This window comes from Bombina bombina, chromosome 3 (genome assembly GCF_027579735.1).
Source record: "Bombina bombina isolate aBomBom1 chromosome 3, aBomBom1.pri, whole genome shotgun sequence".
Classification (NCBI taxonomy): domain Eukaryota; kingdom Metazoa; phylum Chordata; class Amphibia; order Anura; family Bombinatoridae; genus Bombina; species Bombina bombina.
In genome coordinates, this window is record NC_069501.1 from 288,044,774 (window position 1) to 288,060,037 (window position 15,264).

The 15,264-nt window shown below is 37.8% G+C and overlaps 1 protein-coding gene across 2 annotated transcripts in view; it reads left to right on the forward strand.

The window, feature by feature from the left end:
* The window catches only part of LOC128653202 (4-hydroxyphenylpyruvate dioxygenase), a 156,076-nt gene that overhangs the window by 3,259 nt on the left and 137,553 nt on the right, over nucleotides 1-15,264 (forward strand). For both annotated transcript variants that reach the window (XM_053706347.1, XM_053706349.1), the window contains one exon: nucleotides 3,271-3,333. In XM_053706347.1, the coding sequence (XP_053562322.1) occupies nucleotides 3,271-3,333 (63 nt within the window). The remainder of the gene's footprint in view (nucleotides 1-3,270; nucleotides 3,334-15,264) is intronic.

Consider the following 15,264-nt stretch of genomic DNA (forward strand, 5'->3'; position numbering starts at 1 on the left):
AAATCTGGCTTTGAAAGCGTTTGAGGGGTGAGAGAATGGAAGTATGTTGAGAGCTGATTTTGTTTCTGATGGAGTAGATTTTGTTATTGAAGTGGCTGGCAAAGTCTTGAGCTGACAGAGAAGTTGTATTAGGAGGTCGGGTGGACGGAGAATAATATTGAAAGTGGAGAACAGACGTTTTGGGTTTGAAGAAAGAGTAGAGATAAGAGTAGAGAAGTAATGTTGCTTATAGAGATTAAGGGCAGAAAGTAGAAGTTCAAGATGAATTTGTAATGAAGGAAATCAGCTGAATTCCGAGATTTTCTCCAGTGCCGCTTCGCAGTACGGGAACATCTGCATAGGTACAGTGTCAGAATAGTATGCCAGGGCTGAGGATGAGAGTGTGATTTCCAAGCTATGGTAAGAGGGGCCGAATTGTCAAGGACGGAATGTAAGGTTGCAATTATAGTGGCAGAAAGATTGGTCAGGGCAGGAAAAGGGGAGAAGGATGAGAGGAGAGGTTTGAGGGAATTTTACACAAGCACACACACACATATATACACACAAGCACACACACTTATATATACACACAAGCACACTCACACATGTACACACACACATGTCTACACACAAACACACGCACATATATATATATATACACACACACACACATATATACACACAAGCACACACACACATATACTCACACACATGTATATACACAAACACATGCACATATATATATATATATATATATACACACACACACACATATATATACACACAAGCACACACACACATATACTCACACACATGTATATACACAAACACACACAAACATATATACACACAAGCACACACACTTATATATACACACAAGCACACTCACACATGTACACACACACATGTCTACACACAAACACACGCACATATATATATATATATATATATATATATACACACACACACACACACACACATATATACACACAAGCACACACACACATATACTCACACACATGTATATACACAAACACATACACGCATATATATATATATATATATATATATATATATATATATCTCATCCAAAAGAGACATGCACTCACTCCCTTTTCATCAATGAATTGCCCAGGTGACTCCTCAAATCAGGATATGCAATGGAAAAAGTGGGAGGGCATTCACAGGTCTTATCCAAAAATATTTATTTTTTATTTATGTATTTCACAACATAGTGTCACACTTGTATCCTGAATCATGGCGTTTTCATGGCGTTTTCAGCCATTATATTCTAAACAGTAAGATTGTCTTGAAAAAGGCTGTCTAGAACAGACGAAACGTCGACTTTGCTATGTTGTGTCCTCCAACTTCTTCCATTATATATATATACAGAGAGAAGTGCACTCACAGGAACGAACAACTGGCTCAATACTATTGTTAGCCTGTTCTATGGCGATTTACCACCTGGGTGCAACTTTTTAGCTCAGTAATGCTTTTCACAGAGTAGAACTTTCCTGTAGTATATCAGTCTGATCCTGCCTATTACGGTCAGTCCAGGGCCAAAATACCAGGCAATTCTTCTCTGAACAAGGAACACAGCAACCCCTGATGATTGTTTCGGCCTTCATTGGGCCTCGTCAGTGAGGTGTAGCCATATTCCTCTAAGCACACTGAGCAAGGAGTCCACGTCTGGTTGCCCTTTTTTCCCATAGGGAGACTAAATACATACAGAGAGAAGTGCACTCACAGGAACGAACAACTGGCTCAATACCATTGTTAGCCTGTTCTATGGCGATTTTCCACCTGGGTGCAACTTTATAGCCCAGTAATGCTTTTCACAGAGTAGAACTTTCCTGTAGTATATCAGTCTAATCCCGCCTATTACGGTCAGTCCAGTGCCAAAATACCAGGCAATTCTTCTCTGAACAAGGAACACAGCAACCCGAGAAGATCGTTTCGAAAAAAAAAAAAAGGGGAAACCAGACGTGGACTCCTTGCTCAGTGTGCTTAGATAAATATGGCTACACCTCACTGACGAGGCCCAACGAAGGCCGAAACGATCGTCTGGGGTTGCTATGTTCCTTGTTCAGAGAGGAATTGCCTGGTATTTCGGCGCTGGACTGACTGTAATAGGCGGGATCAGACTGATATACTACAGGAAAGTTCTTCCCTGTGAAAAGCATTACTGGGCTAAAAGAAGCTGCACCCAGGTGGTAAATCGCCATAGAACAGGCTAACAATAGTATTGAGCCAGTTGTTTGTTCCTGTGAGTGTGGTTCTCTCTGTGTGTATTTAGTCTCCCTATGGGAAAAAAAAGGGGAAACCAGACGTGGACTCCTTGCTCAGTGTGCTTAGAGGAATATGGCTACACCTCACTGACCAGGCCCAATGAAGGCCGAAACGATCGTCTGGGGTTGCTATGTTCCTTGTTCAGAGAGGAATTGCCTGGTATTTCGACGCTGGACTGACCGTAATAGGCGGGATCAGACTGATATACTACAGGAAAGTTCTTCCCTGTGAAAAGCATTACTGGGCTAAAAGAAGCTGCGCCCAGGTGGTAAATCTCAATAGTATTGAGCCAGTTGTTCGTTCCCGTGAGTGTGCTTCTCTCTGTGTGTATTTAGTCTCCCAATGGGAAAAAAGGGGAAACCAGATGTGGACTCCTTGCTCAGTGTGCTTAGAGGAATATGGCTACACCTCCCTGACGAGGCCCAATGAAGGCCGAAATGATTGTCTGGGGTTGCTAAGTTCCTTGTTCAGAGGGGAATTGCCTGGTATTTCGGCGCTGGACTGACCATAATAGGCGGGATCAGACTGATATACTACAGGAAAGTTCTTCCCTGTGAAAAGCATTACTGGGCTAAAAGAAGCTGGACCCAGGTGGTAAATCGCCATAGAACAGGCTAACAATAGTATTGAGCCAGTTGTTCGTTGTGTGCTTCTTTCTGTGTGTATATATATATATATATATATATTATATACATATACACACGAGCACACACAAACACATACACACATATACACACACTCCAAAAATGGAATAATCATAGTATATTCACTGAAACCAAAAGATACACAACTAAAGTAATTTTAATTGATCTAAAAGTAAACATCTTTATCTTTAATACATTTAAACTAAAACTAACCTTTAACAAAATGTTATGACTTGATGATAAATTATTTTGTCTATACAAAGAAAACTAATTACAATATATTTTCTAAAGTATTTGAATTGAAGGAAATACATGAAGTAACTTATCTAATGTGCTGTATTTTTTTCTGATATCTCAGCATGAAAGGGGGAGATTCCTAAGCTTCCATCACCTTACATTTTGGGTTGGAAATGCCAAACAGGTAAGAATCTTGTAAAAGCAAAATGTACATAAGCAACATATAACACATTTGTGAGGTTTTAGTTTTTATTTACAATATATGAAATCTATTTATACTTCAAGCAACTGAGTACTGAAGTTAATTTATCAAATAGTTGTCCTGTATCATTAAACACAAACTGGTATGTTGATCATCATTTCTGAATTATTTAATGTGAAATAAACTAGTAACCCCCAGTCATTCTACAAAAGAACATTCTTCCATAAAAAAAATTAATAGAGACTGAATTATCATTAATCACTATTAATTAGCTAAAATTAAAATTAGTTGTGATACTATTAAATGGACATGCAATTGAAAATGTTTATTTAATGTTTTAGATAGAGCATACAATGTTAAACAACCTTCCAATTTACTTCTATATCTGCTTATTTCACTTGGTATCCTTTGTTGAAAGGGCAGCAATGTACTACTGGGAGACATACAGTATATGTGCAGCCACTAATCAGCTGTTGGCTCCCAGTAGTGCACTGCTGTTCCTGAGCCTATCTATGTATGATTTTCAACAAAGGATACCAATAAAACAAATCAAGTGAGATACTAGAAGTAAATAAGAAAGTTGTTTATTAGTGTATGCTTTGCTTGAATCATGAAAAGGGACATGAAACCCAATTTTGTTTCTTTTGTGATTCAGATGGAGCATGCAATTTTAAATAACTCTCTAATTTACTTATATTATCAACTTTTCTTTATTCTCTTGGTATCTTTTCTTGAAAAGCAGGAACGTAAGCTCAGGAGCATGCACATTTCTGAAGCACTATATGTAAGCACTTTTGCAAGAGCCCTAGATGGTAGGACAATTTCCTTCCATGTAGTTTTCCAGACAGCTACCTAGGTATCTCTTCAACAAAGAATAGGAAAGGTATCGGTAAAATCCTCGACTGTCTGGTCTTGAGTCCCTGAGCTGCAGAAATATTAATAGGTCGCAATTCAGCTTGATATCCACTATCTTCTCAAACACAAGTTAGTGTTTGATGGGTTACACAGCGGAATGTAAAAACTCTTTCAGTATAGCGGCCATACTTGACCATAACCCAGACAAGCCCCCATAATGCCACTGGTTTATTCGATTGATAATGTTTTTATTTCAGTCCATATAAGATGATAAATGTGCGTAAAATTGAATGGTACTGTGAAAGTTATTATTACAGGTGAAATTGGTGCAGGTCACAGCATTGGGCATCTTGGACCATGCTATGGTATTATTAATAGAAGGATCTTCTGATGGGGCTTCTTCCTTTCCATATTATTTTGCTCTTACCTTAATTTTAGTTATAAAACATGATATTAAAAGCTTTAAAACCTCACCTTTCCTTAGGTAGATTTTAATCAATCAGTTACTATGAAAGGGTCATGTTTTGTCTTGTTGTGTTTTACTTGTATTGGCTATAGTCAATCCTTATTGTTAGCTACATAATATTGTTAACCCTGAACTAAGGGGAAGGTCTAGGGTTATTATGTATTGTAGATATGATATAATTTAGCAAAAGTGAAATTGATGACAGTAACCAATGTAATTTCCCTCATCTGTTTGTTTGCTAAACTTTGACTTTATATTTTGTATCTTGATATTATTATGTAAATTTATAAAACTCAATAAAAACTGTTTAAAAATAAATAAATAAATAAACTTTCATAATGCAGATGGAGAATGCAATTTTAAACAACTTTTAAACAACTTTCCAATTTACTTTTGTTATCAAAATATGCACATTTGTTTATATGCACTTTCTGAGGCACCAGCTACTACTGAGCATGTGCGAGAATTCCCAGTAGATATGTATATGATTGTCACATGATTCAGGGGCAGGAAGATGGAACTAACTTTGAAATGTGTCAAAAAAGTTCTGCTACTTATTTGAAATTAAGACTAAGGGATAGTTTACAGTAAGAGCACAAATCTATGTGCACTTGGGTTGAGGCAAAAATGTGCCTTTTTGGGTGCATGTTAAAAACAACCTTGATATTACAAGTTGGAAGTAAATGCGTCCGCAAGAATGCAATCGCATTTTACTCACAAGTATACACCGCAACCTCAGACTCAAAAATACATGTAACAGTACAGTAACACTCATATTAAAACTGTATATACATTTTTATTTAAAAAAATTGTACAAAAAAAGCTATAAGGGCCCATAGTTAGGTGTTAGAAAAAAAAATGGTCCGAAAGTGCTTTTAAATAGGGATCCATAGGAACACATTTATTCATATTTGTATGTCTATATATATATATATATATGTATATGAATGTATACATATATATTTATGTATTTATATGTGTATATATGTATTTCAAAACATATATACACATATAAACACATACATATAAATGTATAGATTCATAGACATATATTTGTTGTTGTGATCAGGGTTGAGCAAGCTGTGGTTGTTATTTTTCGCATTGAAAACGAGGCTCCATTAAAGTCTATCGGGAAATGCGATTATGCGATCACAATTGCACATTGCGTCCTTTTGAGCACAAGGAGGAAGCTGTAAAGTCACATTCTTTTTACTTTCAACTTGTAATATAGGTGCACGTTAACAGGCACAGTATAAAAACATAATTTGTGTAAGAACTTACCTGATAAATTCATTTCTTTCATATAAGCAAGAGTCCATGAGCTAGTGACGTATGGGATATACATTCCTACGAGGAGGGGCAAAGTTTCCCAAACCTCAAAATGCCTATAAATACACCCCTCACCACACCCACAATTCAGTTTAACGAATAGCCAAGAAGTGGGGTGATAAGAAAGGAGCGAAAGCATCAAAAATAAGGAATTGGAATAATTGTGCTTTATACAAAAAAATCATAACCACCACAAAAAAAGGGTGGGCCTCATGGACTCTTGCTAATATGAAAGAAATTAATTTATCAGGTAAGTTCTTACATAAATTATGTTTTCTTTCATGTAATTAGCAAGAGTCCATGAGCTAGTGACGTATGGGATAGCAGATACCCAAGATGTGGAACTTCCACGCAAGAGTCACTAGAGAGGGAGGGATAAAATAAAGACAGCCAATTCCGCTGAAAAAGATCCACAACCCAAATCAAAATGAAATAATAAGCAGAAGAATCAAACTGAAACAGCTGCCTGAAGTACTTTTCTACCAAAAACTACTTCAGAAGAAGAGAAAACATCAAAATGGTAGAATTTAGTAAAAGTATGCAAAGAAGACCAAGTTGCTGCTTTGCAAATCTGATCAACAGAAGCTTCATTCTTGAAAGCCCAGGAAGTAGAAACTGACCTAGTAGAATGAGCCGTAATCCTTTGAGGCGGGGACTTACCGGACTCCACATAAGCATGATGAATCAAAGACTTTAACCAAGATGCCAAAGAAATGGCAGAAGCCTTCTGACCTTTCCTGGAACCAGAAAATATAACAAATAGACTAGAAGTCTTTCTGAAACCTTTATTAGCTTCAACATAATATTTCAAAGCTCTAACCACATCCAAAGAATGTAAAGATCTCTCCAGAGAATTCTTAGGATTAGGACACAATGAAGGGACAACAATTTCTCTACTAATATTGTTAGAATTAACAACTTTAGGTAAAAATTTAAATGAAGTCCGCAACACCGCCTTATCCTGATGAAAAATCAGAAAAGGAGATTCACAAGAAAGAGCAGATAACTCAGAAACTCTTCTAGCAGAAGAGATGGCCGAAAGGAACAAAACTTTCCAAGAAAGTAATTTAATATCCAGAGAATGCATAGGTTCAAACGGAGGAGCCTGTAAAGCCCTCAGAACCAAATTAAGACTCCAAGGAGGAGAGATTGACTTAATGACAGGCTTGATACGAACCAAAGCCTGTACAAAACAATGAATATAAGGAAGATTAGCAATCTTTCTGTGAAAAAGAACAGAAAGAGCAGAGATTTGTCCTTTCAAGGAACTTGCAGACAAACCCTTATCCAAACCATCCTGAAGAAATTGTAAAATTCTAGGAATTCTAAAAGAATGCCAAGAGAATTTATGAGAAGAACACCAAGAAATGTAAGTCTTCCAGACTCGGTAATAAATCTTCCTAGATACAGATTTACGAGCCGGCAACATAGTATTAATCACTGAGTCAGAGAAACCTCTATGAGTAAGAATAAAGCGTTCAATCTCCATACCTTCAAATTTAATGATTTGAGATCCTGATGGAAAAATGGACCTTGAGATAGAAGGTCTGGCCTTAACGGAAGTGTCCAAGGTTGGCAACTGGCCATCCGAACGAGATCCGCATACCAAAACCTGTGAGGCCATGCTGGAGCCACCAGCAGTACAAACGAACGCTCCATTAGGATATTGGAAATTACTTTTGGAAGAAAAACTAGAGGCGGAAAGATATAAGCAGGTTGATAATTCCAGGGAAGCAACAACGCGTCCACTGCTTCCGCCTGAGGATCCCTGGATCTGGACAGATACCTGGGAAGTTTCTTGTTTAGATGAGAGGCCATTAGATCTATTTCTGGAAGACCCCAGATTTGAACAATCTGAAGAAAAACCTCTGAGTGAAGAGACCATTCGCCCGGATGTAGCGTCTGGCGACTGAGATAATCCGCTTCCCAATTGTCTATACCTGGGATGTGAACCGCAGAGATTAGACAAGAGCTGGATTCCGCCCATACAAGTATCGGAGATAATTCTTTCATAGCCTGAGGACTGTGAGTCCCTCCTTGATGATTGACATACGCCACGGTTGTGACATTGTCTGTCTGAAAACAAATAAACGATTCTCTCTTCAGAAGAGGCCAGAACTGGAGAGCTCTGAAAATCGCACAGAGTTCCAAAATGTTGATTGGTAATCTCGCCTCCTGAGATTCCCAAACCCCCTGCGCTGTCAGAGATCCCCATACAGCTCCCCAACCTGAAAGACTCGCATCTGTTGAGATCACAGTCCAGGTTGGACGAACAAAAGAGGCCCCTTGAATTAAACGATGGTGATCCAACCACCAAGTCAGAGAAGATTGAACTTTGGGATTTAAGGATATTAATTGTGATATCTTTGTATAATCCCTGCACCATTGATTCAGCATACAAAGCTGAAGAGGTCTCATGTGAAAACGAGCAAAAGGGATCGCGTTCGATGCAGCAGTCATGAGACCTAGAATTTCCATGCACAAAGCTACCGAAGGGAACGATTGAGACTGAAGGTTTCTATAAGCTGAAACTAATTTCAGACGTCTTTTTTCTGTTAGAGACAAAGTCATGGACACTGAATCTATATGGAAACCCAAAAAGGTTACCTTTGTCTGAGGAATCAAGGAACTCTTTGGCAAATTGATCCTCCAACCATGTCTTTGAAGAAACAACACAAGTTGATTCGTATGAGATTCTGCAAAATGTAAAGACTGAGCAAGTACCAAGATATCATCCAAATAAGGAAATACCGCAATACCCTGTTCTCTGATTACAGATAGAAGGGCACCGTGAACCTTTGAAAAGATCCTTGGAGCTGTTGCTAGGCCAAATGGAAGAGCAACAAACTGGTAATGCTTGTCTAGAAAAGAGAATCTCAGGAACTGATAGTGATCTGGATGAATTGGAATATGAAGATATGCATCCTGTAAGTCTATTGTAGACATATAATGCCCTTGCTGAACAAAAGGCAGAATAGTCCTTATAGTCACCATTTTGAATGTTGGTATTCTTACATAACGATTCAATATTTTTAGACTGAATTGTGGGTGTGGTGAGGGGTGTATATGTAGGCATTTTGAGGTTTGGGAAACTTTGCCCCTCCTGGTAGGAATGTATATCCCATACGTCACTAGCTTATGGACTCTTGCTAATTACATGAAAGAAAAATTGAGCACGAATATTGAGCTTGCAGAAGCACAAATTTTCTCGAAGATATATATCCGGCAAAGACAAACCTAGCTCTGTACAGTTAGGTTTTGGAACTTTTGCTGATATTTTAACCCTGATCACATAGCAGTGACGATTTACAGTGTAAGAACTATTAAAATCCCGTTTTAAAAGATAAGTTGCAATCATTTTCTTCTTATTTAAATAATTTCCCATAGTGTTCCTCTCGATTTTAGATGAAAATCTTGCTACATTGTTAAATAAAGTATTTTAATGAATTAAAAAATAATTAAAATATATATTTTTAAAATATTAAGGGCTAGATTACAAGGTGAGCGCAATTTTAACGTATGCCCGTAAACAGTAAATGATTACAAAGTAAATCTGCCCGTTTATAGGAGCAAGTTTAATAACCAGCCATTACAAGTGGCTGGTTAATGCTACCACGAGCTTGCAGTAGCTCTTTGCGATCAAATTCATTAACCAGAAATCAGATCTCTGGTTAATGAAAATAATGTCCTCCAATTGGCCCCAAAATAAAGTGTCTAGTTCCTTTATTAAAAATAAACTAAAATATGAGCATCTTTATTTTTAAAAAAATAATAAAAATAACTATAGGAAGCATTTATAAGGGGCTAAAGTGAAGGGATATGGAGTGTTAGAAAAAAACGGCACTAAACAGTACCCTTACATTGCGGTCTATGGGGGTCTGTGTTTAAACTAAAAAATATATATGTATATGCTTATATACATATATATTTTTGTGTTAATATGTGTATATTTGCATACAACGAGAGAAGCACTCTACCAGGAACAAACAACAGCTCATCAGCTAGTTTTATGGCGATTTACGACCCAGGAGCAGCCTCTTTTAGACCAGTGTGCTTTTCACAGGGGAAAACTTTCCTGAAGTATATCAGTCTAATCCTGCCAAGTAAGGTCAGTCCAGCCCTGAAATACCAGGCAATTCTCCTCTGAACAAGGAACATGACAACCCCAAATGATCGTTTCGGCCTCCTATGGGCCTCATCAGTGAGGTGCAGCCATATTCCTCTAAGCAAACTGGGCAAGGAGTCCACGCCTGGTTTCCCCCATTACCCTTGGGTATATACACGTTTAAACACGTAAATATATATGTATATATTCATATACATAAATATTTAAATATGCTGCGCAACGCTGCACGACTTACTCCCTTCGCTGTGCTAGGTTCTGTACTGTGTCTATCGGCAATCAGAACGAGGCTCCCATTGGCGCCTATAAAAGCACGCTATTTTGAACGCAAATCTTCCATGCAATGCGAACGCGAGGTTGCGTTCACATTGCACTTTACTTGTAATACTAGTGCACATTTGTGTGTGCCGGTATTACTGAGTGGAGCGCAAATATTGTGCTTGCGAAAGCACAATTTTTACACTTCACCTGTAACCTGGCCCTCATTCATCAAGCATATCCAGTATACCCATCATGCCTACATACAAATGGTATTCAGATGGTTTAACACATAGCATAAACACATCTCTATCCAACTGCTAAACAAACACAGACTTCATTAACCATATGGGATTTCAGTGACCTCTTTGTGGGAAAATGGAGATTTAACAATCTTGGCTGTTTTCGACTCAGAATGATTGTGATTACTAACACCTAGATTATGAGTTGTGCGTTACAGTTTTAACGCTGAAAAAATGGCAATTTCAGCGTAAAAACAGTAACACAGCCATTACGAGTTGTGTCGGTATAGCTATACCGCAAGCATTTTAGCCTGTGACCCAACGTCAATCCCGACTCAAACAAATGACGTTTTTGCGTGGGATTTTCATAGCGCTGGTATTACAGGTTGTGCGGTGAGGCTAAAATGCTTGCGTTACAGCCTATACCGACACGATCCATACCGCCATCTGAAAGCAGTAGTTATGGATTTTGTGTAACAAAAATGTTTCACAAAACTCATAACTAAACTTTTACAAAGTACACTAACACCCATAAACTACCTATTAACCCCTAAACCGCCACCCTCCCACATCGAAAATACTACTTAAAACTTATTAACCCCTAATCTGCCGCCCGCTCACATCCCCGCCACTATAATAAAGTTATTAACCCCTATTCAGCCGCTCCCTAACACTGCCGCCACTAACTAAACCTATTAACACCTAAACTGCCAGCCCCCAAATCGCCACTACTAAATAAACCTATTAACCCCTAAACCACCAGCCCCCCACATCGCCACTAATAAATTAAACTATTAACCCTTCAACCTATTACCCCCTAACTTTAAATTAAAATACAATATCCCTATCTTAAAATAAATAAAAACTTAACTGTGAAATTAAAAAAAACTAAGTTTAAACTAACAATTAACCTAACATAACTATTATACTAAACTAGTATACTAAAATTAAAATAACTACCAATTAAAAGAACTAAATTACACATTAAAAAAACTAACACTACTAAAAAAACGTAAAGTCTTAAATTACAAATAAATAAAAAATACTAAATTCCGAAAAATAACAAACGCTAAATTACGAATAATAACAAACGAAATTATCACAAATAAAAAACAATTACACCTAATCTAATATCCCTAAAAAAATAAAAAAGCCCCCCCAAAATAAAAAATCCTAGCCTACAATAAACTACCAATAGCCTTTAAAAGGACCTTTTGTAGCGCATTGCCCTAAAGAAATCAACTCTTTTACCTGGAATAAAATACAAAGACCCCCCAACAGTAAAACCCACCACCCAACCAACCCCCCAAAATAAAAAACCTAACTCTAAGAGCATAAAGCCCAAAACCATAATCTAAAAAAAAAAAAAAACATTTAAAAAAAAACAAAAAAACCTAACACTAACCCCCGAAGATCCACTCACAGTTTCTGAAGTCCAGACATCCATCCTCATCCAGACGGCAAGAAGTCTTCAACCAGGCAAAGTCTTCTATCTTCACCCTGGCGGGGAGGAGCGGATCCATCCTTGAAGACATCTGGCGCCCCTTGCATTTCTTTTTTTTTTTTATACAAATTTTTCGTTTATTGCATTAAAAGTACAAAAAATACAAAGAAATTCAAGTAGAACGTGTACAATCTTGCAAGGCACGTCATGGTATACAATTTATATAGATACAATACCAAAGCATCACAAAAACCATGCTAGTTTCGAAACTCATTTGTTCCTATGCCTTAAGATAATAACCTTATACTATCATATAATGGTTGCTTTATACCCTTATTCTATAAAGCATAAACATTTCCTACAACACCTGACACACATATGAAAAGAACAGAAACAAAACAAAAACAAAGAGAAAAAAAAAAAAAAAAGAAAAGAACGACCCTCCTCCGTCCGGCCCGACCGCCCAGGCCCCCGCCTGCCCCCCAAACATCACTCGTGACCTTCTACCCAGCTTCTGGGGAAGTGGCCTGCATATATATTTGTCAGTATAAACTCGGATTCACGAAATGGTTTTATCACCTTTCTTTGGCATGCCAGAGACAGGGACCTAACAAAAGTTTCACACTTCTTAAAGAAAGTGGATAAATGGTCTTCATGAGGGTAAGGAATATTAAATTGCTCTATAGTAAACTGGTTTAATAAAGCTTTTTTGAAGTGGGATATCTGGGGTGCCTCTCGCGCCTTCCATAGTTTAAGGATAAGAATGCGTCCCGTTAATATGATTGTGTTTATGAGACTATAATTTTTAATTGTGCCTTGATAATTTACCAAGAAAAAAATCTCGATAGGCTTTAGTTGGTGGTCCAACTGTAGGATTGTATTCATCCAGTAAGCTATCTTCTTCCAATATTGGATAATTTTGGGACATGCCCACAGACAATGAAATAAATCCGCCTTTATTGCAGAACATCTAGAGCAGAGAATATTTGTCTTATACCATTTGGATAACAGATCCGGTGTGAGATACCTCTGTAGACCTATTTTGATTTGAGATTCTCTCCATATAGTTGGAACCCAACTTTGTTGTGCTATCTTAAAACTGTTAATAATAGTCTGCTCATCTATATCTGGAAAATAGGGGGACCATTTTACTGTCATATCGATAACTTGAATGTTGGATGGCTTTTGCGTTATGAGTAAATATAATGGAGAGATTGCATGTACACCGGATGCATATATGGTTAGCCTGGCCTGAATGTCCCCTAATAACCAGTTATTTCCAAAATTGCAAAGTAGTTCTTGCAGGTAATGCCTGACTTGCAAGTAAGCATAAAACTCACGTGTCCCCAAATCAAAATTCTGCGCTAATTCTGCAAACGTTACTGGCAGACCTGCATTTCCCAGGATCTGCCCCAAAGATTTCAAGCCTTTTATCTCCCATTCCTTAAAGATCCGATTAGACAACCCTGGTATAAAGTTAGGATTGCCACAGATAGATAAGTAGTTTGAGACATGTGCGGGACACTCTAGAATACTACACAATTTCTGCCATGCCACTATGACATTCTTAATCATGGATAAATAGAAAATGTTAGATGGTAGCATAGTCAATGGACAATGCAGTAAAGCCTTCAGATAAAAGGGAGCAACCAACCCTGATTCCCAGGTAAAGGAGGAAATTTGCTCCTTTTCCGTTAACCAGTCTATCGCAAATCTAGAAATACAAGCTAGATTGTAAGCCTGGATGTTAGAGAGAGCAAGACCCGCTGCCAGCTTATTGTTCATAAGTCGATGACATGCAATTCTTGGTTTAGAACCTTTCCATAAAAAGCGCGCACATGCTTTATTGTACTTAGCGATGTCTTTTTTATGCAGAAATAACGGAATATTCTGTAAAATATATAGAAATTTAGGAAAAATAACTGATTTAATCAGCATCACTCGTGCCGAAAGGGATATAGGCAGACCACTCCTCAAGTTTTTTACAGTATTGTTCCAGGCAATCCACATAATTTGCATTATCCCATTCCGCCGGGTTGCATGATAATCTCAAACCTAAGTATGAGATTTGTAAGACTTCCAGAAACGGATGATCTGTGGTAGGTGTGGATTCTTTTTGCAACCACAGAAGTTCTGATTTTGTGGTGTTTATCTTATAACCTGATATCTCCCCAAAATCTAGAATAATACCTTGCAAGATTGGTAATGCTAGCCTGAGATTAGATAAAAATAAAAGTACATCATTGCATAAAGAAGCAGAACATGTTTCTCCCCTGCCAATGAAATATCCTCTAGCTCCTGGCGCAATAATATAGCCAAAGGTTCTAAACTGATGTTGAACAAAAGAGGGGAAAGTGGACATCCCTGCCTGGTACCTCTGTGCATGGTCAGTCGTTGAGATAAAGCATTATTAATAATCACTGCAGATGTCGGGGCACTATAGATTAGTCTAATATAGTCATTAAACTGTCCTGACAAGCCAAATTGATCAAGGGAGAAGAACAAATGATCCCAGCTGACACGGTCAAATGCCTTCTCCACGTCCACCGTTAAAATTGCTTTATCCGTGATCTTATGATGATTGAGGAGCTCGTATCTATTCCAATAGGACTCAATAAGTATTAGCAATTTCCGCATATTTCTTACCGGGTTTCGTCCTGGCATAAAACCAGATTGGTCCCCGTGTATTATGCTACCAATGCATGGTTTCAAACGGTTAGCAAGAATGGCGGACAAAATCTTATAGTCCGTGTTGAGGACTGATATGGGCCTGTAGGAATTAGGTGACTCGGGGTCCTTGCCCTTTTTCAAAATTAATGAGATGTTCGCGGCAGCAAAATACTGGGAACAACTAGAGTTTTCTGAAAAATATTTTGTTTTATATGTATGTCACGCACTGTCTTAGCATTTACATATATCTCCCAATAATGCTTGGTGGGATTATTAATATAGGCTCTATATGCGTTCTTGACTTGATTTGCCAACTGCCTACCAACCTGAGTGCATTTCTTTTTCAAGGAGATAATGTAGGATTTTATCTCCCCACGCAAAACCGCCTTGGATGCTTCCCAGAATACCTCAATCTTATCTAAATAGTTCCTGTTATTTCTGGAATAGTCTGCCCACTTCAATCGTAGCCAGTTTTGGAAACTCGTGTTATTATTTAAAAATTTAGAAAAGAGGAAACGATTACCGC